The sequence below is a fragment of the Ornithodoros turicata genome, chromosome 3 (genome assembly GCF_037126465.1).
Source record: "Ornithodoros turicata isolate Travis chromosome 3, ASM3712646v1, whole genome shotgun sequence".
NCBI classification, from domain to species: Eukaryota; Metazoa; Arthropoda; class Arachnida; order Ixodida; family Argasidae; genus Ornithodoros; species Ornithodoros turicata.
This window is the reverse complement of record NC_088203.1, coordinates 74,820,373-74,843,873: the sequence shown is the minus strand read 5'-3', so window position 1 is coordinate 74,843,873 and position 23,501 is coordinate 74,820,373. Positions and strand designations below refer to the sequence as shown.

At 45.6% G+C, this 23,501-nt stretch overlaps 1 protein-coding gene and 1 long non-coding RNA gene across 2 annotated transcripts; one reads left to right on the top strand and one right to left on the bottom strand.

The window, feature by feature from the left end:
- The first annotated feature begins 527 nt into the window (after positions 1-527).
- LOC135387344 (uncharacterized) lies at positions 528-2,750 on the top strand. The gene is made up of 2 exons (XR_010421060.1): positions 528-1,120; positions 1,241-2,750. It is a non-coding gene; the product is annotated as an uncharacterized LOC135387344 (long non-coding RNA).
- A 3,177-nt stretch (positions 2,751-5,927) lies between these two features.
- LOC135389673 (uncharacterized) lies at positions 5,928-6,703 on the bottom strand. The gene is made up of 2 exons (XM_064619706.1): positions 6,095-6,703; positions 5,928-5,978 (listed from the first exon to the last, which is right to left on the bottom strand). The coding sequence occupies exons 1-2, from the start codon at positions 6,701-6,703 to the stop codon at positions 5,928-5,930; spliced, it is 660 nt and encodes a 219-aa protein (XP_064475776.1).
- Positions 6,704-23,501: the final 16,798 nt, after the last annotated feature.

Below are 23,501 nucleotides of genomic sequence, written 5' to 3'. Positions count from 1 at the left end.
GTCTTGTGCTTTCGCGCCTTTTTGCTCGCAATGCGTGAATGGAACTTTGCCCACCCGGCTTCCGCGCCTTTTTTGCTCGCAGGTGTAGCCTCAGACAACGAATGTATGAGCATAGAAAGGGTCATGTATTACATAAGCCTGGAGGTGATGTTGAGTGGTCTCACTTATTATTTTAAAAGAGCAGTGGCAGTTTACTGTAATTCTAATGACCATGATGAGCCTTTGGGGTGAAAATCGATAATATGCGGGGTGCTTTTTTGTTGAATTTTAATGAGAGAATCAATGTCATTAAGAGTAGGACAAAGGAAATAATCTTGCGATTCAATAAATAATAGGAGTCTTTGCCGGTGTCTTCTTCTTCAGACAGGATGTGATGACGTCACGCAGTCTGTAGCAATGCATTGACCGTTACTGGAAAAAAGTGTGGCAATAGAAAAATAGTGTGTATTGTCCTGGGCAGATTTATGATGAGCACTGTTTTCGCATAAGAAGAAATAGTTTGATGCTGGTTTCCTTCTTTGTTTCTTTTCGCTTTTTCCCCCCTTGTCTGACAAACATGTGCTGACATGCCTGGGCTTGTTCTGACATGCTTTCCTTCTGCATGTAGTTTTTTTTCCTTTTGTACAAGGCATATTCTTGACGATAGTGCTGCCTTGAATGGGAGTAGAGCAATTCTTAATAATTTTGCGATTCATTTAGTTCAGAGAGTAACCGCGAGGGGGACAGGTGTGTGACTTTATGTCTTGCTGAACCTTTTTTTTTTTTTCCTGTACAGTAAGACTTTGGGAATGAAATGCTACAATCTCCTCTTGTCTATGGTGTTTTTCTGCAATAGTTCCCTACGCAATCATTATAGTAGAATAAAGGAAATAATCTAGGGATAGTGATTCAATAAATAACAGGTGCCCTGTCTAGAGCGTACGCGTCCTTGAGCCACGCACCTGCATGATGACCGCATACCGAGAGACTATTGTTTCAGGTTGACCTTGTCTAGAGGAGCATTAGTGGAAAAAAAACTGTGTAGCCCTGAGACAATAGGATGCCGTCACGACCAATGAGACTGGCCTGCAGGGGGCGCAAGGATTCACTTCTCTCTTGGACACTGGCGGGTGTAGACACGGTAATTATGATCCTGGCGTTGGCCGTCAGTGGAAGAGCGTAGCTTAGGTGGGGTTCTGTCTGCCTCTGATGGGGTGTGGATGTATGGTTCGTCACTGGTGAATGGTGTTCGACGATGCAGGTGGATTTTGTGACGAGCGGATTTACAATGAGGGAATGCTGTGAACGGGAAAAATGATGGTGAGTGCCTTTTTCACTCTGTTCAAGTGTTCGTTTTCCTCTGTTGCCCAACAGTCGTGCGAATTTGTCCTGACGTGTCCTGACATGCCCCGATATGCATGCTTTCCTTTGTTAACGCTTTGTATTTTGTCTTTTTTTGACAAGGAACATTGTCGTCTTGACGATAGTGCTGCCCTGAGTTCTGCGCGCGTTGATTTGTTGAGTGCCTAGTCCTCTTATTAGCCGTTGATGGAGTTACATGTTAGTATGTTTTGTTCTTTTGCAAGTCTCATTTAGTAAGACTTTGGAATTCCTACGATCAGTTTTCATGCATGGTGCTCTTCTGCAATAGTTTCCTATGCAATCGTTATAGAAGAATAAAGGAAATAATCTTGGGATAGTGATTCAATAAATAATAGGTCCCCTGTCTAGAGCGCACGCGTCCTTGAGCCACGCGGGTGCATGATGACGTCATACCGTGGCTTCACTGCAGATTGACCAAAGGAGCATTAGTGGAAAAAAACAGTGTAGCCCTGAGACAATAGGATGATGTCTGGACCAATGAGAACTGCCAGCAGGGGGCGCAGGAATGCTCTTCTCACTTAGCCTCACGACCAATGAGAACGGCCAGCAGGGGGCGCAGGAATGCTCTTCTCTCTTAGCCTCTCGCAGGTGGCGGTAGGAGCGCGCAGAGGGCGCTACGAGCGCGCGCATGCGTAGCACCCGTAGAGTGGCGCTTACGTCAGTCCACCTCTGGCTCTCGTTGGGAGAAGACGTGCGGTCGTTCGCTCCGTCGTCACTTGATCCCTGGCTGTCGACGAGAGCAGTCGCATCGGTCTGCGCTCCTACTGTGGTGAGGTGATTTGTTGTGTAACTAATGCTTTCGCCAACTTTGTTCCCGCTTTGTTTGCGATTTTCGTGCCCGTGCACGTCGGGTGCTGGTTGCTGTTGTCCGGGCATTCCCGCCATTTTCTATCATCTTCTGCCTTGGGACCGGGAGTAGCGTTGGCGTGATTCTTAATAATTTTGTTGTGAGATTAGTTGAGAAAGTAACCGCTAGGGGGTGCAGCTGCGGGGTTTATACAGGACAAAAACCATTACGAGTCAGTTTCTGCCTGCCTCTCGGATGGAGCAGTCGCATGGTTCTGCGCTCCTGTTCTGGTGGGCTCATTTGTTGTGTAACTAATTTTTTTTGTTGTTAGCTATTGATGGTTTGCATACTCTTGCTTTTCCAGCCTCTGTATTACGAGTGTTTTTCTCCTTGCATGCCCAGAGCTGTCCTAACTTGCCCAGACATGCCGTGATGACGTCACAGCTGACGTCACAGGATGTCCGGAACTGGTGGTCATAGCTGCGATGCTTTGCAACCTGCCTCTGTGCTCCGTCGCCCAGCGACGGTCAGCGGCCTTTCCGGACCGCTTTCTTCAAGATGGCGCCGTTGATCTTCAATTAAACTCCTTCTCTCCACTCTATTTCTATCTTTTTTTTTATTTTTTATGGACTCTCATAGTGCACAACGCTCAGCTGGTCTGAACACGAGTTAGACTTTCCCCAATTAGTGTGGTGGCTCCCTGGAGGGTGCTGATTAATGTGGGGGGTCCCAATTAGCTCTAATTGCTAATTAAATCGTGTTCAGGCCAGTTGGGCGTTGTGCACTATGAGAGTCCAGTACCTACTACTCCCACCATGGAGCCCAACTTGGGGAACGTGCCCCGCACGCTAACACCTACCTCTGCACTATACCCTAGTGCAGCTTCTGGAGAGTGAAAAGACTGCCCAAGGTTGACCCTTGCCGCCAAAGAAGGTGAAGGGAGGAAAAGGAAGACAGTGAAGGAGTGGAGAAAGAAAAAGTAATGAAAAGGGAGATGGCGACTAGCTGAATAATCCTGGCCGGGCCTTCCAGGACTACCCGACTATGGGAAGCAGGGGCCAAAGCGGTGTGTTGCTTTCCCGGAGGGGCCCCGAAGGGTCCAAAACAACCTCCGGGTCCACTCAACCGCCAGGATCCCCCTTTCCCCAGACACGGGAAAGCCACGCACAGCTATACGTGGGGGTCTCCCTCCTGCGGCGACCCAACCGTGAATGCAGGAGGGGGCTACTGCGGCTGCTGCCGGGCGATGGGGGCGCCAATTTCCCGACGCCGGGACGGAACCCTGTGGCACACCGTTCTCCTGAATAAAAGAACGTGAGAGTGATGTGCCCAACTGGACCCTAAAAGTTCTGTCCTGTAGAAAATTTGCGATGCAGCGGAGCATACGACCGCGTACACAGAAATTGTGCAAGTCGCGAACGATACCATATCGCCATGCTGTATCGTACGCTTTTTGAAGATCGAAAAATATGGAAATACAATGCTGTTTTCTGACAAACGCTTCCCTGATGACAGTTTCCAGCCGCAGCAGATGATCAGTGGTTGAGTGGGCGGCTCTAAATCCGCACTGATACCTGTCGAGACATCCATTTTCTTCGAGGAAGTACATCAGGCGGTAGTTAACCATGCGCTCGAAGGTTTTGCCTAAACAGCTTGTAAGGGCTATAGGCCTGTAGCTACATACGTTGGAAGGATCTTTCCCAGGCTTCAAAAGTGGAACGACTGTCGCCACTTTCCAACGAGATGGGAGTTCACCCTGATTCCAAACTGAATTGAAAAAAATGCAGAAGACCTTCTAGTGATGTTTTTGATAAGTGCTGCAACATGCTGTACGTGATTCGATCTGGCCCTGGTGCTGTTTGTTTTGGAGACGACAGAGCACGCAGCAGCTCCATCAAACAAAATGGTTTATTAAAAGCATGTCTGTCATTGGTGCCATATGTAATTTTGAATTTCTCAGCATCATCTTTGACTTTTAAGAAATCCCTAGTGTAGTGAGAGGAGGAAGAAACGCTCTGGAAGTGTTCTCCCAACACATCTGCTTGTTCTTCTAAAGTTTGGCACACCGTACCATTCCTCTCCAAGAGAGGAATAGAGAAGCTTGTGTAACTGCCCTTTATTTTCTTTAATCGATCCCACACAACCTTAGTTGGGGTATTGCTATTCAAGGAGGAGACAAAACCCTTCCACGATTCACTCTTTGCTTGTCGGCGTGTCCACCTCGCTTTTGCTCGAGCTCTCTTAAACGCCAGTAGATTTGCTGGGGTTGGATACCGCCGGAACTTGCCCCAAGCACGGTTCTGCTCTTTTCGTGTATTTCCACAGTCCTCTGACCACCAAGGCTTGCAACGCCTGGGCAGTTGACCTGATGACTGTGGAATGGACTTGGTTGCTGCTTTTACAAGAGTGTCTGTTACATAGTTATTTGCGTCATTAATGTTCAGCCCAAGGAGGGACTCTATAGAAAGTGTGGCTTCTTGTTTAAAGAGGTTCCAGTCTGCTAACTGTATCTTCCAACGAGGTGGGCGGGTTCTAATAGCAGCTGATGGTCGATTGATCTCTAAAACTACAGGGAAGTGATCGCTACCATAGGGGTTTTCGTCCACTGTCCATGAAATGTCCTGAAATACAGATGGACTGCACAGCGAAATATCTATGGCTGAAAAGGACTGCGAAGCAGCATTAACATGAGTAGCGTTTCCTGCATTGAGCAGGCAGATTGGCAAGGATGCTAATAATGTCTCAAACATTTTGCCTCGGGTGTCAACTCTGGAACAACCCCAGAGCAAATGATGCGCATTGAAATCTCCCAGTAGTAGAAAAGGCGATGGGAGCTGATTAATAAGGTCTTCAAGCGGTCTCTGTTCGACCCTGACTGATGGCGGTAGGTATAAAGAGCATACCGTCACTACACGGTCAGTGCAGATCTGTACAGCAATGGCCTCAAGATTTGTGGAAAGTGGAACGTCTCTCGTGGGAAGTGTTCTGGCCGTGGGAAGTGTTCTGGCCGTGAGAATGGCCACACCTCCGGAAGCACGTGCCGTGTCTGTTCGGTCCTTACGGTAAACGTTCCACCGTCGGAGGTGGAAAGGGGTGTCTGGAATCAAATTTGTTTCTTGGAGACAGAAACAGACAGCATGATGTTTGTCTGCCAAATCATGGACATCATCAAGATTTTTCAGCAAACCCCGGCAGTTCCACTGAATAATGCTCTGGGAACCCATAAGAAATGCACAGAAGAGGAAAAAGAATATGGACTGAACGACTACTCTAAGGCGTAAAGACCTTGTGGAACAACTGTCCATGAATGCGGAGGGATTAAGGAGCTTGTATTCTCGGTGGAGGAACCCTTTGTTGTTGTTCCTTGGCTTTTCCTCCTCGTCCTCGGTCAGCTTTTTTCCCTCTCTGTTCCTTGCCCATGGAAAGACTTGGTAGACTCGAAGACGACTTCTGAGAGCAGCAGTTGTCGTCATCGAGATCCATGCTCTGACTCGTGTTTTGGGACAGGCCCATGGCAATCCCGTCCCAAACGGAAGGGGATGCAACAACCTCCTCTGAGGTTAACATCGCATCTCCCTGGCTGTTCGTCTGAGAGGCCACTGGAGGAGAACCCTCAGTGTCCCTCTCTTTGTGTTGGGGAGTATGGAGGGGAGCCCCAGAGGTCTGGGTCTCCACCGATACTCTGAGTGGTGCCACTCCCCTGCGCACCACATCAGAGAAGGTTCCTTTCTTCTGGAACGCCAATTGTGCCTTTGCCGCACTGTATGTAATATTTTGCTCAGTTTTCAGCTTGAGGATCTGTTTCTCCTCCTTCCAACAAGGACATGATCTGGAGTAAACAGGGTGGTTACCCTTGCAATTGGCACACTGAAAATCATTGCTGCAAGACTCTGACGAATGGTCTTTGCCGGAGCACTTAGCACAGACGGGCTGCCCACGGCATACCTGAGAACCGTGGCCAAACCGCTGGCACTTGTAACAGCGACTCGGATTGGGGATGTAAGCCCTCACATTGCAACTGAGGTAACCGGCCTTGATTGTGTCTGGCAGCTTGTGGAGCTTGAAAGAAAGGATTATGTGCTTTGTTGGGATTTCTTTCCCATCCCTACGTATGACTATTCGCTTTACAGCTACCACACCGTGCTGTTGTAAGCCTTCTTGAAGTTCCGATTCCGAACAGTCAAGAAGGTCGCTCTCAGAAATTACTCCTTTAACAATGTTGAGACTCCGGTGTGAACTTACTGTGACAGATATCCCATTGATGCTTGTCAGTGAAAGAAGTGCAATGCTTTGCTCTCGCTTTTCAACGTGGACTTGGATATCTCCAGAGCCCAGTTTCTTGGCATTGTATTCTTTACCTATCAGCTGTTCAAGTGCTTTCGCTATTACAAAAGGAGATACCTTTGACAGTGGTCTTGTGTCGTCATTCGAGTGGACAACGAGAAACTTTGCAAACCATGGTTCGGGTGTTGAGGTATTTAAATCAATTTGCTGGTACTCGGTGCGGAACCGTTTCCGATTCCGATCTCGGGGTTTTAAGGAAGAGGAAGCCATAAAGGTGACAATACAATTCGATGCAAGGGTCCTGCCGCCCACCACGGAGCCCAACCAGGGGACCGCGTTTCACGCAGTAGCAGGTACGCCTACACTATACCCAAGCGCAGCTTCTGGAGAGTGAAAGACTGCCCAAGGTTGACCCTTGCCGCCAAAGAAGGCGAAAGGAGGAAAGGAGAGAAGAAGGAGACCAAGGAAGAGAAAGTAATGAAAAGGGAGATGGCGACTAGCTGAATAATCCCGGCCCGGTGTTCCAGGACCACCCGACTATGGGAAGCAGGGGCCAAAGCGGTGTGTTGCTTTCCCGGAGGGGCCCCGAAGGGTCCTAAACAACCTCCGGGTCCACTCAACCGCCAGGATCCCCCTTTCCCCAGACACGGGAAAGCCACGCACAGCTATACGTGGGGGTCTCCCTCCTGCGGCGACCCAACCGTGAGTGCAGGAGGGGGCTACTGCGGCTGCTTCCGGGCGATGGGGGCGCCAAGTTCCCGACGCCGGGGTGTGTGCTGATGATGATTCGTGTTTTAATGGCGCAGCGGTAACTACGACCATAACCTGTGTGTGCTCAAGGTCAAGATTTGCCTTCGATGTACCCAGACAGAACGCAAATAAATGTATTCATCGAAAAATAAAAGTAGCGGCACCACATTGCTGTTGGTGGTACAAGAGAGCTTGCAGAAGGGTAAACTCCGACATGGAAAAAGTGGCATGTGTTCAAAAAAATATTTCTCAAAATTAACAAAAGTGTAGCCTGCTGGTTCTTTGCTGTGCCGAAGAAGGCAGCCCATAGTCCATTTTAGCTTTGACTATGTATTGAGGATGATGATTAGGATTTTAATGGCGCAAAGACAACTTAGGCCGTTGACTATGTGTTCCTAACTCAATGTCAACATTGACTTTTTCCGCCCGCAATATTGCAAATTTTGAAAAATTTGCATCTTTGCATAATCATTTAGTAGAGGTGTTCGTATAGTGAAATTCTCGAATACAAGTAGTAGACGACTACCTGAAAAACCGTCCTCCGAATATCAAATCGAATATCTCGGCCCTGCAAAAATACCTACTGCAGCCTTGACACTGAATTGTCAGGTCCAGCAACCTTGCATAAACACTACAAATATAGTACTGTTGCTTGTCAAAGGAGCAGTCACATAAGAATGAGAAATAAATAAGGCCCTCAGCTTCCTGGGCGTAATTTTATGCAAATGGAGGGTCAAAATCAATGTATTTTAAAACCAACTACAGTAGTAAAAAATAGGCAAATGAACTTGAGTTTGCATTATCCTTAAAAAAATAACAAAAAACGAAATCAGCTAGGTAGCCTACCAGACGGTGTTGTACTGTACCAGTCATGTTGCCATTTTAAGTTAATTGCTCTACGCAAGGCAGACCTCAGATCCTGTGCTGGTACGTCAAAGGGGGTTATGTCACCTGAGAGTGCGTTGGTAGCCGCTGTGTCCGCGAGCTCGTTATCGGGTATCCCAACGTGACTGGGCACCTAGCAAAGTGTCAAGGAAAGACCTCTGTTTATTATTCGGCTAGACAGGTGTTTTGCTCGCAGAACGAGCAGGTTTTTTGGTGGCTGCAGGCTACATATAGCCTGCAGGCAACTAAGTGAATCAGTGTACACAACTGATGACCTGATGGAAAGTCGTAGTATATGGTTAAGTGCCAATATTATGCAATAGACTTCTGCGGTGAAAATGCAAGCTGTGTTTGGCAATCGATGCGATCTACAAGATATGTCTGTCACCACTGCACATGAGACACCGCTGTCCGTTCTGGAACCATCTGTGTAAAATGCGACGCGGTCCCCAAAACCTTCTTTTATAGACAGAAACTCTTGCAGGAGTACGGCTGTGGGGTTTCGTGTTTCTTGTACTGCAATAAAGATGCATTGTGCTCTTGCGGTGGTTGCCACGGAGCAATGCTCCCACTAGTTCCTACAGGCGTAGAATCGTACTCTGAAAAACTGTTTGTTTCAATTTCCTGCAGGATTCGCAAGTTGAAAGGAGGTGTACATGACGGTTTGTTAAGAAATAACTGTTTGCAGCGTGTCTGATTAACACAAGAGAAAGCTGGGTGCTGTGGATAACTTCGTACTTTTAGTGCATATGTGGAGGCAAGGTAAAATCTCCGTCTTTCTAATGACCACTCGTTGCACTCCACATAGAAACTCTCGACTGGCGATGTGCGAAACGCTCCCAAGACAAGTCGCAGTCCCTGGTGGTGGACAGGGTCTAGAGCTTTCAAGACGGACTTTCGTGCAGAGCCGTACACGACAGATCCATAGTCAAGCTGGGAACGGATGCAAGATGTGTAGATGCGGCGTAGAACCTCACGGTCTGCACCCCAGGATCTATGTGACAAGATTTTGAGAACGTTCAGAGATTTCCCACATTTACTTTTTATAGTGACGTGTATATATATATGTTTGTAACTCAAACGTCGCCATGCCAGTACTGGACAGCTGTTTCGGCCTTGTTGGGCCTCATCAACAGTACGTAGGCAGGCAACGTTTGAGTGGATGGCGTCAGAAGGTCACGTAACACGTGATTCCTCCCGTCAGGGTGAGATAACTCACTCACTGAAAGCCCAGTGCAAAGCCAGTGAAGTATAAAATGAAAAAAAAAATAGCCGGAGCTCTTTGGCTGCACGTATAGCATATGTTTGTAACTCAAACGTCGCCATGCCAGTACTGGACAGCTGTTTCGGCCTTGTTGGGCCTCATCAACAGTACGTAGGCAGGCAACGTTTGAGTGGATGGCGTCAGAAGGTCACGTAACACGTGATTCCTCCCGTCAGGGTGAGATAACTCACTCACTGAAAGCCCAGTGCAAAGACAGTGAAGTATAAAATGAAAAAAAAAAAAATAGCCGGAGCTCTTTGGCTGCACGTATAGCATATGTTTGTAACTCAAACGTCGCCATGCCAGTACTGGACAGCTGTTTCGGCTTTGTTGGGCCTCATCAACAGTACGTATAGGCAGGCAACGTTTGAGTGGATGGCGTCAGAAGGTCACGTAACACGTGATTCCTCCCGTCAGGGTGAGATAACTCACTCACTGAAAGCCCAGTGCAAAGCCAGTGAAGTATAAAATGAAAAAAAAAAATAGCCGGAGCTCTTTGGCTGCACGTATAGCATATGTTTGTAACTCAAACGTCGCCATGCCAGTACTGGACAGCTGTTTCGGCCTTGTTGGGCCTCATCAACAGTACGTAGGCAGGCAATGTTTGAGTGGATGGCGTCAGAAGGTCACGTAACACGTGATTCCTCCCGTCAGGGTGAGATAACTCACTCACTGAAAGCCCAGTGCAAAGCCAGTGAAGTATAAAATGAAAAAAAAAATAGCCGGAGCTCTTTGGCTGCACGTATAGCATATGTTTGTAACTCAAACCTCGCCATGCCAGTACTGGACAGCTGTTTCGGCCTTGTTGGGCGTCATCAACCAGGTCACAGGAGCTCATCCAAAACTGCCGTCAAACTACGGAAGCCGCCATTAGGCGTCCCCGTGTTGCCAGGCCAGAACTGGCGGAGCCCGCTAGTTTTGGCGGAGGAAATCTGAACAATGGTTTTGGTCCATGTTTGTCGTTTTGTCACTGTGTGTACCAAACAAAGACGTGTGAAACGTGATAAAAAGCGATTAAACCTAGAGTGGGGTCATATCTTGTGTGTTTTATTGTTCCGATGTATTGTTTTAGACTGGCCTCCACCTCTGAGCTTTCTAACTCGAGCCTACTTAGATTTCCGTTTCTATTCCGTGGTTGTCAAACCTGTCGAGCCATAAAACGCGTGAACGTGTCTTTAATTAGTGAGTTTATTGGCGATGTCAAAGATATCGTGGTTACCGATGCCTTTAAATGGAGCCGAAATCCGAGAGCTTCGACTTCGAGAGCAACTTCGGAAGTCCGCAACATAAACATGAAACTCCCCATTGGCCTCTGGGGATCGAACTCCCCATTCATAATCTTAAAATAAAGTTGTTATTGTTGTTGCCCAATAAATGCATAAAAGAGAACTGCACTCAGTGCCGAGAGGGTGGATCAGGAGCATCTTTCCTAAAGTAAGTAGCCTGCTTTTCCTACTTTCATGTGTGTGAAATTCTTCCACTATGTTTTTGAGTGAATTAAGTTTGTCTTTCCCTGGCCGTGCAGCTTTGTACATCAGAGTGCCAATATGCACAAACATAGCTTTATATTTGTAACAATCACCTAAACCTATAAATTCCAACATCAGAAATATTATACTAACACAGCATTGACTAGAGGGCACATGCCGCAAGGTAGCATGCCGTTTAGCAACCACCTTATCCCAGTTACTTATATTTGTTTGATCCCATCTGCCATGTCTTTGTTTCACCATCTGAGAAAAGGTACCGAAAGAAGCAGTGCAAGTTACTAAGAAAATAATTGCATTTCAGATACAAGTACACACAAGTATTGGAGCACCTTATATATTCCTCAAGATAATACAAGCACTCAGATATTTTCACTCTGGGAATACGGCAAGCAGATGCTGCACCATCCCATTAACAGCTCCACGAAGGCTCTGGGGATGCATGCACCTGCAGCTGGAGATCCTATAGCTTTTTCCGACACATTTGAAGGTGTATTATGCGTGTGCTACATAAAGATAAAGAGGGCACTACTTCTGTCGTTTCTGTAACATTGTTAATGAAAACTTGTCACCTTCACAGGCTCCCACAACAACATACGGAACGATATTCGAAATGGTTCAGCGACTTGAGGAAGTGAATGTGAAATCCTACACTGACTGCAAACACGACCTCATGTGCTCCACTCATTTTCAGCAATGCTCCTTTTATGGTGGACACAGTCGATCTGTACTGAAGCCTGGTGCATGCCCTAGCGTTTCGGCACCAGGTCAACAAAGTATACATGTTCAGGTGATGGAGCTTACACTGTTTCATTCCTTTTAGTGTCAGTGTGCCTCTGTACTTCCCTGTGAATTTTCTTAATTTTATCCTGCTTGTGCTTGTGTGCAGGTCATGCAACAGTAAACCAACAGCAAAGTGTGTCTCAGATGCAAACCTCTTCAAGCATTTGCCATGACACAGGAACGGCTTCACTTGGGCCATTCAGTTGAAAGTTTGCTTGCAGCGTACTTTTTGCTAATTAAAAGTACATGATTGCTGCATAAACGTAATTTTTAAAAGCCAAAAAAGGGTGGCCAGATAGTTTGTGTGAGGCATATTCATCTAGCACATGTTACATGACTAAAATTCATGTACTAACCACAAAACTATTGCTTAAATTTTTGTGGAATTATACCAAAACCAAGAAAGAATCTCCAGCAAAGTGCGCGGGCACTACGACTGTCTACATCAAGCAGCTGTGTGCTACAACATGTTCTACATCGTGTCTGCTCAGTCGATCATCTCTTTTATATGGGGAGTACCGACACTGACAGTGCAGCGTGGCGTGGTGAATGCCCCTGTGTAATACGGTCACAGCTTGTTACAGAGAAAGTCAATGCGATTGTATTTTCACTGAAACAAAATAGAATCATCTCTTGATTGATGAAATTCACGAATTCCTTTATTTTATTAACAGTGCCCTCTCAAACAAAACCCATTTCCTTATTTATTCTAAAATTATAAGACTTTATGACGCTTTATGAATCTCAATTAATTATAATATTTTGCAAGAATATTGACCATTCACAAATTGTGTGTTAAATGTATTCGATATAATAAAGTAGACCACTCATGATCACCATCCATTCTTTTAATATAGAGGTGTACCTGTGTCGAACAGCCTGTGTACCTACAACATTATATTTACGGTCTGAGATTTTCAAGTTAAACTCCTCTCCTACTGATTATTACCCCTAATCAGTTGAGCTCCAATTTTGGTTGAACATGATCTCTGTCTGAACTCCAATCATGTATCATATCTACTAATTATTGGCAATATGAATGCATATGTATGATGTAAAATTATTTTAGTGCAAAAATAAACTATGCAAGGCACGTTTGATATCACAACATTCAGCATTTGTGACCATTAATTGTGAGAACTGCATATTTGACTTCCTTTACCTGAGGTCAAGTTGCACAGAGAAAAGAGAAAAATTACGAAGCTTATAATACCCAAATGCATCAGCAGCACCTGATGTCACCCTGATTTACAGATGTGAAACTGAAAGACTGTACCTCCTCATTTTTCTTCCCTTTTCTAGAGAGCATACTTAAAAAAAAAAGACACGCAAGTACAGTTTGCTCAGACGTAGCGCTGTAGAACAGCATCTCATCCACAACTACGTTTTTACATGATCCTTGGCAGCAGCAGATACATGTCTGTTGACTACCCCGTGAAATAGCTTAATTTTACTGTACTGTTCTCTAATGAAATCGTGACTCGCATTAATTAACAGATTTTCTTTGTTGCAAAAAGTTGTGTGTTGCTCTCTCATTCACCTACACGTTTCCCTCTACTTCGTGCATTCGAATAGCTATTCTGCCTGAATCACGGCAGATTGTGATATCGCACATCGACCTACAGAGCTCTGTGCCAAGTACCGTCAACATGCGCAGTTCATTCGATGCAAACAACTTGATGCATCTGTTAATAGTTCAATTGCATGATGCAGCTACCACGATGATCCATATGCTGCGTACTTCACTTCGCTAAACTTGAAACGAATTCACAAAAACGAACGCAGGTCATCGTTCATGGTAGGAGTGGTAAATGGCACGCAAATGTAAAGGCCACAGCACCGACAACACTACTCCAATAAACGCGACGACGTAAACAAGGCTTGAAGCCCGGAAGCCACAAATCACCAATTTCACAAAACTGTGCAGCATATTGTAGATCATGAACTTCGAAAAATACGTTTCCTCAATTCACAAACTGACGATTTCGCATTATCTTCGCCTTCGCAGTGCTTCCTCTTGACATTGGGAGCATTTAGGCTTGGCTTGGACAAGTTGCCAGTTGGATGGCTTGGATTGAGTCTCTAATCCACTTGGATCCAAACAATCATCCAACTTTAGGCACAGTGTGCCCAGACACTTTATACTTTGCGCCAAGTATGGGGAGAGATATTTCTGTGCTAATAACTGTGGGACGTCTGATGGCTGCCGCCGCCGTTTGACGCGCTGAATAGGGAGAAATGCATGGGAAGATGACGACTTACTCCCACCTGTCATCAACAGTACGTAGGCAGGCAACGTTTGAGTGGACGGCGTCAGAAGGTCACGTAACACGTGATTCCTCCTGTCAGGGTGAGATAACTCACTCACTGAAAGCCCAGTGCAAAGCCAGTGAAGTATAAAATGAAAAAAAAAATAGCCGGAGCTCTTTGGCTGCACGTATAGCATATGTTTGTAACTCAAACGTCGCCATGTCAGTACTGGACAGCTGTTTCGGCCTCGTTGGGCCTCATCAACAGTGCGTAGGCAGGCAACGTTTGAGTGGATGGCGTCAGAAAGTCACGTAACACGTGATTTCTCCCGTCAGGGTGAGATAACTCACTCACTGAAAGCCCAGTGCAAAGCCAGTGAAGTATAAAATGAAAAAAAAATAGCCGGAGCTCTTTGGCTGCACGTATAGCATATGTTTGTAACTCAAACGTCGCCATGCCAGTACTGGACAGCTGTTTCGGCCTCGTTGGGCCTCATCAACAGTACGTAGGCAGGCAACGTTTGAGTGGATGGCGTCAGAAGGTCACGTAACACGTGATTCCTCCCGTCAGGGTGAGATAACTCACTCACTGAAAGCCCAGTGCAAAGCCAGTGAAGTATAAAATGAAAAAAATAGCCGGAGCTCTTTGGCTGCACGTATAGCATATGTTTGTAAGTCAAACGTCGCCATGCCAGTACTGGACAGCTGTTGACAGCTGGACAGCTAATGTGACATATGTGTATATTTATATATATGTGACAAGATTTTGAGAATGTTCAGATTTCCCACATTTACTTTTTAGGTTCCTTATGTGAGGGTTGAAAGTGAGCTTGCGGTCAAAAGGTATACCCAAGAATTTATGCTCAGATTTGACCGTCATATCTTGGCCATTCATTTTAAGTTCTAGCTCAGGAAACATACCCCCTTACTCTTGAGAAGGGTACGCAAACCGTTTTCTCAGGTGAGAAATTAAACCCATTCTCAGATGACCATTTTGCTAATTTGTTCACACAGAGCTGGAGTTGTCTCTCACATCTTGAAATGCTTGTAGACGAACAAGATATCTGAACATCGTCAACGTATAGTGAGTACATGACGGATGGCGGAATAGCGTGAACAATAGAGTTCATTTTGACTATGAAGAGTGTGACACTCAGAACGGAAACCTGTGGTACACCGTTCTCCTGAATAAAAGAACGTGAGAGTGATGTGCCCAACTGGACTCTAAAAGTTCTGTCCTGTAGAAAATTTGTGATGCAGCGGAGCATACGACCGCGTACACCGAAATTGTAGAAGTCACGAACGATATCATATCGCCATGCCGTATCGTATGCTTTTTGTAGATCGAAAAATATGGATATACAATGCTGTTTTCTGACAAACGCCTCCCTGATGACAGTTTCCAGCCGCAACACATGATCAGTGATTGAGTGGGCGGCTCTAAATCTGCACTGATACCTGTCGAGACATCCATTTTCTTCGAGGAAGTACATCAGGCGGCAGTTAAGGCGGAATCACCCCAATGTAATCTCTATGGGTATCACGGTGCCCAGTTCATCTCGCAAACCACTGCTTTTAGGTAGCCAAACTCTGGGCACAAAATAATGGAAGATTCCATGTAGGTATTGACACCTTTTTAATTCATCTTCTGCACACGGTTGAATTCATACATTTTTTTGCTTCCTTGGAAACAAATACATTGAGCCCTATGGAACTAGCATGAAAACGGTCGGTATAACGTCGGTGAAGAAAATTTTCCTTTTCAGAATGGTGTCCAGCTGTGCAAATGTTGATTCTGATCACCTTTCAATTGAAGTTTCGTATCAAGGTACTCAAGTTTCCGCGGTGAAGTGGACATAAATTTTGCTGTTTGTCGTCTGCTCGCCGGGGCTGCACTGTGCTGCCACCACATCCAGCTTCCGCTTTGGGAGAGGGACCTCGGCTTTCGCACCTAGCTGGGAGAGGGGACGGGAGAAGGTGCGCGAGCAAGCGCGTGCAGGTAATCAAATGTCTGATAATCAAATTACATTACAAATTCCGACTTCGTTTTTCTTTGCAAACATATCCTCTATGTCACTCAAGGGCTCGTGACTGAAACAGTTAGTTGAACCTTTGGCTCACGAAACGTATTAGGGATCGTATAGTGTCTCAACTAAATAAAAAAGCTGCCGTTGTTGGTGCTAGCAAGTTTTACTCTTAAGAAAGTTCCCCAGTTGCGTACGATCCGCCTATCCACAAATGACTAGATCAAGAAAACGTCCATCAAAAGCAAGTAAGCGAACGGAAAGAGCAAGGAGCATTGCCACAGCTCGCAAGAGGATGTGGCTTGTTGCCACATCATTGGCGGAAAACTCTGACAGGTAGGCGTCGCATGACATAATTTATAGCTGTCCAATCCCTAAAGTGGAAATATCCCCAAAGGAGTGCAAAACTTGTTCGCAAGTAAAGCACGAGATGCACCGCAAAAAAAAGAAAAAAAAAGAAAAAGAAAACTATAAAATAAAAGTTCACTTCGTGTTTCCTTTTTAGCTTGGAAAGTGAGTAATGACCAGATGCAGCATTTGCGCTTGCAGCGCGTTGTTGCTGACCCACGTTGGGTATACTATTCCTTACTTTATTAGAGGAAACGCGTGAGCGTCACCTACTCTCACATACGCTTACAGGTCTCTGTTTGTAATTTCACCTCTAGGGATCAGTCCTGTGCATTTGATGCGGACGTGATGGACACTGAAGCACAATGGGTGTCTACCCCAAAACGTCCAAACACGGGAAAGCCACAGGAATGTACTTTCATGCCACGTCACGTCTGCGATAACAACGACGCAGGCAGTGATAACCGGTAGCAGTCGCAGAGAAGTGATCTGGAACTACCAGCATCCGCGTCGAGTGTTCACGGCAGATCGGGAAACGACGACAACCGGCACCCGCCTCGTACGGCATCGTTGTCCGCAACCTCTGTGTGCGACTTTCCAGAAACCCCTGTCAACACAAGCCAGTCGATGGTGTCAGAAACCGCAGATGGTGAACGAGCCACCCTAGTCATCAACTTTCAACAAGTGATTGAGGAATACGGAAAAGCTGCTGTTACACAGTAAATCATTTTACACCTTTATTTGCTCAAACAAGGTGTATTCTTAAAAAAAACACCCTTTTCTATTCCACAAAGAGTGCAAAAAGTGCATTAGTAAGGGTGTAATATCGACATACACCACGTTTTATCCAATGTGGATCATTAAGGGTGTAAAGTGGGGTGTTGAAACAGGTGTTTTCCGTCGAATGCACCTTTTTTACACTCATTTGAATTGGGAGTATGGTGTTAAAAATGGTGTTTTATTTCGTGAGAGAAAAATTATGCTGGTTTCACAGCTCCGCTCAGCAAGTAATCACATTATAGACGATAACCTGAGTTAAAAACACAGTATTTGACAGGGAGGGATGTTAGAAATTTAGCTTATATCTTTGACTCGTTGCATGCGTGAGTGTTAATTGCAAAAACACATTCCCGCCACCGCTACGAACGTTTCCCGCCCCACCACATGTAACGAACGTGCCCCAACAAATTGTACTCCAGTATATGATCCATCCGACACGCCAATATAGGCTACTGAGGGTGCCCTAGGTCTCTTTATGCTTCTGCACTCAGGTTGTTCCCACAGTGTTACCAAGCTACCGAGGCGTGCCTGCGACGCATTGCGCTCCGGTTTAGGTTCTCCGATGGAACCACGGCTAGAAATCTGCCGTGTTCGCGGTGCTGCTTGCCATAGAAGCAAGACCGTCGAACTGCATGTCTCGGCCAGTGGTGTCGGTATGCTGCCGCGGAAGCTCCTATTACACTATTGGCGAGGGAATATTTGCGAACAAATAATTCCATCATAAAAGGTGTTTTCAATAGAATACTCCCATTTTAAGGGTGTTTTTGTTTTTATACACCCATTATAACAGTGTTTTACTAGGAATACACTTAACTAAAGGGTGTATTAGAAAACACCCATCATTTGAGTGTAAAGGCAACACCAAAAAGGTGTGCGCCATGGGACAAGCCATTTACACCAAAAAACTGTAAAAACGTTTACTGTGTACTCATTCACAAGAATACGTGTTTTGTGGCCAGCTTCGGTTCTACAAAGAAGTTAGAGTGGAGCTGAGTGTCACATTGGAATATCGCTGCACCAAATCACCTCTCTGCACCTTTAGCCATTTTGTGCGCACACAACCTCCACTGGATTCGAAAAACAGCATCAATGCTGATATTGTTCGAGGATGTCTCGCGGTCGGAATTGGGTTCACTCAAGCCCGAGAACTTACAGCATCAGTTGGCCTTCCCTTCCTTTCTTACAAATTGTATCAGAAGTGCGAGGACAAAGTTGGCGAGAGTTTGCACGCTGCAACGTTGGACTCTATGAAGGCTGCCGCTCAAGAGGAAATCGAATTGGCGAAGCAATGTAAAGAATGTCCTGATCCCTGACGGCTTTTGGGAGATTCCGGTCATAGTGGAGGAAGGATGGAGTAAGAGGTCTTTTGGGCACAGCTACAATGCAAACAGCGGTGTCGCGGTTATCGTCGGCAAATATTCACGAAAGATACTGTACATTGGCGTCAGGAACAAGTATTGCACTCTTTGTCAACGTGCGGACGCTGAAGGGAAAGATCCTTTTCCACACACCTGTGCACGCAACTGGGCTTCATCTTCGACCTCAATGGAGCGCGACATTATCGTCTAGGGTTTCCAAGAAAGTGAACGAATGTACGGAATCAGATATACGACACTAACTGGCGATGGAGATAGCAGCGTTTTCGTTGCTGTTCAAACACAAGTTTCATACGGTCGATTGGTAAGAAAGTTGAATGCGTGAATCACCTGGTCAAAAATTACACTAAAAGACTGTACATCGCTGCAAAAGACACCAAAGCATTCACATCACCAGATGGAAGGGAAGCCAGGAAGATTTTGTCGTCAGCGAATATCCGAATCCTAGAGGGTCTCGCGAGGTCCACGGTTAGACGACATGCCCAAAACACCCACGCTGTGACGCCTGAAGCGATACAGAGGCTACGTCACCAACTGAAAAACGGCCCGTATCATGTTTTCGGCATCCACAGCGGTTGTCCCTCTGAGCATTGTCCCATCAAGAGAGGTGATGCGGTTGAACACGAACGACGGACCGAAAAGGGCAGGCTTCTAATACGATCCGGCATGATGGTAGAAATTCAAAAGGCCATTGATATACTCGCTGACAGGAGTGACATACTCCTTCTGGACGCAACAAGCAATGCGGCTGAGACATACATGAGCATGGTTGCTCGTACAGTAGGCGGAAAGCGCGTGGACTTTGCGAAAGGCAGGGGGTATGGAAATAGGTGTCGCCTTGCAGCCATTGCACACAACATGAGAGGCGCAAAGTAGCACGTATTCTACCTGCAGAAGTCATCCGGGAAGAGGCCGACGTCTTCGTTGATCAAGATAATAGAAGAAAGAAAGAGACGAGACGAACGCAAGGCACGCAGAAAAGCGGTGCGTCGTGACAATCCCTGCGGGATGCCAAAATTTTCAAGCGTCGCCGGAGACAAGGACTATAGGCCAGATTCACAAAGGCCGGACCTCGAGAACAACATCTTTCTGCAGAAAGCTAAAGAGCTAGCTGACAAAATAAGACTTACAGCCCACGAAGCGAACACCCTCCAGGAATCTACGCTGGAACAAAGTCAGTGCTCACTTTGGCGTGCAGAAAGAAAGCAGAGGATACCTTCCACCTCGATTTACAGCATATGTCGGCCGCATCGAGCGACTTTCATGATGATGATGATGATGATGATGATTGGAGTTTTAATGGCGCATTAACTACATAGGTCATAATGCCCCAACACTGTGATTAAAATAAGACTAGTAAGAAGTAGGTGCAGTACTTAAAAAGGGGGAAATAACATCTAAAATACAAGACTAAAACTACACAAGACTTACAATTCCAATGTCTCTTAAAAAATTAAAAATTCTATTGAAAGGGATAATAGCCTCATCACCAAGCAAGAGCGCTGGATGAAGAGGCAAAAAATACGTATAAAACTCTGTGAAATGATGTTGACGATGGGTTTCGTGGTCTGGGCAGGTGATAAGAATGTGGATGACAGAGAGGAGTTCACCACAGTTTTCACACAGTGGCGGCTCTTCTCCACAGAGTAAATATTTGTGCGTGAGGAAGGTGTGACCTATCCGCAACCTCGTTCGCAGAACACTCAAGAGACGATTTTCCTGGCGGTCTCCATAACTTTGGATGTGTTGTTTAATCAAGTGTAGCTTGTTTTGTGTCTGAGTGTTCCAGAAGCTCTGCCATTTTGTGTACAGTGATTTCCTAAGTGCTGCCCTAATATCTTGCATGGGTATCTCGAAAGAACTGACGTCTTTCGAAGCTGCAGCAGCAGCAGCCCGGTCGACAAACTCATTTCCTTGTATGCCTGTGTGGCTAGGCATCCAGCATAAAATGACCGAATATCTCCTCTTCTGTGCCATACTGATTAAGGACTGTGCACGCTGTATCAAAAAATTCTTTGGTTTGCGTGTGCTACAAATAGCATTAACAGAACTTAAAGAATCTGTATATATTACTGCTGACGAGATGCAACCTTGAAGAATGTGGTTAAGTGCAAGGATGATGGCATAGATTTCTGCAGTTAAGAGGATGCTATACTGTTTAGACGATGTGACCTCACGCATGTGCCACAAGTCATGGCACAGGTCACTCCTGCGCTAGACTTTGATCTGTCCGTGTAAATTTCTGTGTGAGTCCCACAACTTTCCCTCACGTGTTCAAATTGTTGCTGTAGTACTTGTGTAGAGGTGTTGTGTTTGCTGTACTTAGTCAATGTAGTATAATGTAGTATCATACCTTGGCAGTGGTTGCCAAGGTGGGACTATTTTACCATGTTCTACAACTTGACAATCATAGGAAGAAAAATTGTGATCCTCAATATCTCGTTCAATCCCCATTGAAAGAGGGGGAACTACTGAAGGTCTGTTAATAAACAGCTGTTTGAAGCGTGTACTTTTAACACAAGTGAGTGCAGGGTGTTGTGGATAACTCCTTATTCTTAGTGCATATGACACCCCAATCGTCTTCTCTTCAACGAATATTCACGTGATTCTACATACAGACTTTCAACTGGAGAGGTGCGGAACGCACCAAGGATAAGCCTGAGCCCTTGGTGATGTACAGTGTCCAGGAGCTTCAATACGGATTGGCGGCCCGAGCCGTAGACGATAGAGCCATAATCTATCTTGGAGCGAATGCAGGCAGTGTATACACGGCGAAGTGTCTCCTGGTCTGCACCCCAAGATCTGTGAGAGGATTTTCAGTAGATTGAATGACTTAATACATTTTGCCTTCAGGTTCTGAATATGGGGCTTGAAAGTAAGCTTTGAATCGAACGTGATGCCAAGAAACTTACATTCGGATTTTACAAGAATATCTTGTTTATTAAGTTCCAGCTTAGGAGACAGAAACATTCCTCTGATTCTCGAGAAATTAACGCAGATTGTTTTTTCAGTAGATAATTTAAACCCATTATGTGAGGACCATTTTGCCATTTTATTTATACAGAGTTGCATCTGTCGTTCACATCTGGGTGAGTTCGCAGAACAACAAGATATCTGGATGTCATCCACATACAAAGAAAAAGATATGGAGGGTGGGATGACACTGGCTATAGAGTTGATTTTGATAAGGAATAACGTGACCTTGAGAACAGATCCCTGCGGGACACCATTCTCCTGCTCAAACAAATGTGATAAGGTTGTTCCCAGCTGAACTCTAAATGTTCTGTGTTGAAGGAAATCAGCAATACATTTCAAAAGATGACCCCGTATACCGAACGAATGGAGATCCTGTAGTATGCCATATCGCCACGCAGTGTCGTATGCTTTTTCGAAGTCGAAGAAAACTGACAAGCAGTGTTGCCTCCTGACAAAAGCTTCACGAATGGTTGTTTCTAGACGAACGAGGTGATCCATTGTGGAGCACCCCGTTCGAAAACCACACTGAAACTCTGATAGGCACTTATTCATTTCGAGAAAATGAACCAATCGGTTATTCACCATTCGCTCAAAGGTTTTGCCTATACAGCTTGTGAGAGCGATGGGACGATAACTGGCAGGACAAGAGGCTTCCTTCCCTGGTTTCAGGAGGGGGATTATGGTGGCAATTTTCCACGCAGACGGTAGTGTCCCCTGTATCCAAACATGGTTGAAGAACTGAAGTAAACATTTTTTTGATATGTCAGACAGGTTTTCAAGCATTGAATATGTAATACGGTCTGGGCCTGGAGCAGTCGCTTTTGCTGACAACAAGGAGCGTGACAATTCTACCATGGTGAAGGGCTGGTTATATCCAAAACCGTCTCCACCATTTACTGGAATCTTCTGTTTTTCTGATCCTTGTTTTTAGAAATTCACTGCTATAATGGGAAGAACTTGAAATGCTTTAGAAGTGTTCCCCAAGTGCATTAGCCTGTTCTTCCAAATTTTCGCATACATGACCGTTAACTTCTAAAAGAGGGACTGAATGACTGATATGCTCTCCTCTGATTTTACGAAGTCAGTCCAATACGATTTTGGACGGGGTATTACAAGATAGAGAAGATACAAAAGTTCGCCAAGAGGATCGTTTAGCCTGTTTTCGTGTCCACCTGGCCTTTGCTCTTGCCTCTTTGAAAAGTAAAAGATTTTCTGAGGTGGGGTATCTCCGGAATGTACCCCTTGCACGATTTTGAAGTTTGCGAGTTTCCTCGCATTCATTATTCCACCAGGGTTTAGGTCGCTTTGGGAGGCGACCAGATGTCTGGGGGAATGGATACTGTTGCTGCATCAAGTATGATGTTGCTGATAAGACAATTAGCTTCTTCTATTGTTACACTATCAATTGGAATTAAAGATAGGTCACTTCTTTCTGAAAACTGCCTCCAGTCGGCCAGTTGGAGTTTCCATCTAGGAGGGCGTGTTGTCAGAGTGTTCACTGGCGTAAGATATTTTAACACCACTGGGAAGTGATCACTCCCAAGTTGATTTTGTTTTACGGTCCATTCTATCTCCCGAAACAAGGATGGACTGCACAATGACAGGTCTAAGGTTGAGAGAGACTGACTTGAAGAATGTATGTATGTAGGTGCCCCTGTGTTTAAAAGGCAGGTGGATGTTGATAATAAGAACTTCTCTAACAATTTCCCTCGAGTGTCAGTTCTCGTACTGCCCCAAAGTGGATTGTGAGCATTAAAGTCACCTGGAAGTATAAAAGGACTTGGAAGTTGGCTGCATAAATCTTCTAATTCTTTTTGTGTAGTAGTGTCTGACGGTGGCAGATAGATTGAGCAGATGGTAACAATTCTGTCTAGACACATCTGCACGGCTACAGCTTCCAAGTCTGTAACTAGGTGTACTGCTTTGGTTGGGAGAGATCCTCGTGTGGCGATCGCAACACCACCAGATGCTCGGGTGGCGTCAGTTCGATGTTTTCGAAAGATATTGTGTCTTCGCAGTGGATTTTGTGTTTGTGTATTCAGATATGGCCGTTTCTTGAAGACAAAAGCATGATGCGTTATACTTCTCGAAAAGATCGTTGATGCCATCTAGATTAGAGAGTAACCCTCGGCAATTCCACTGGAGG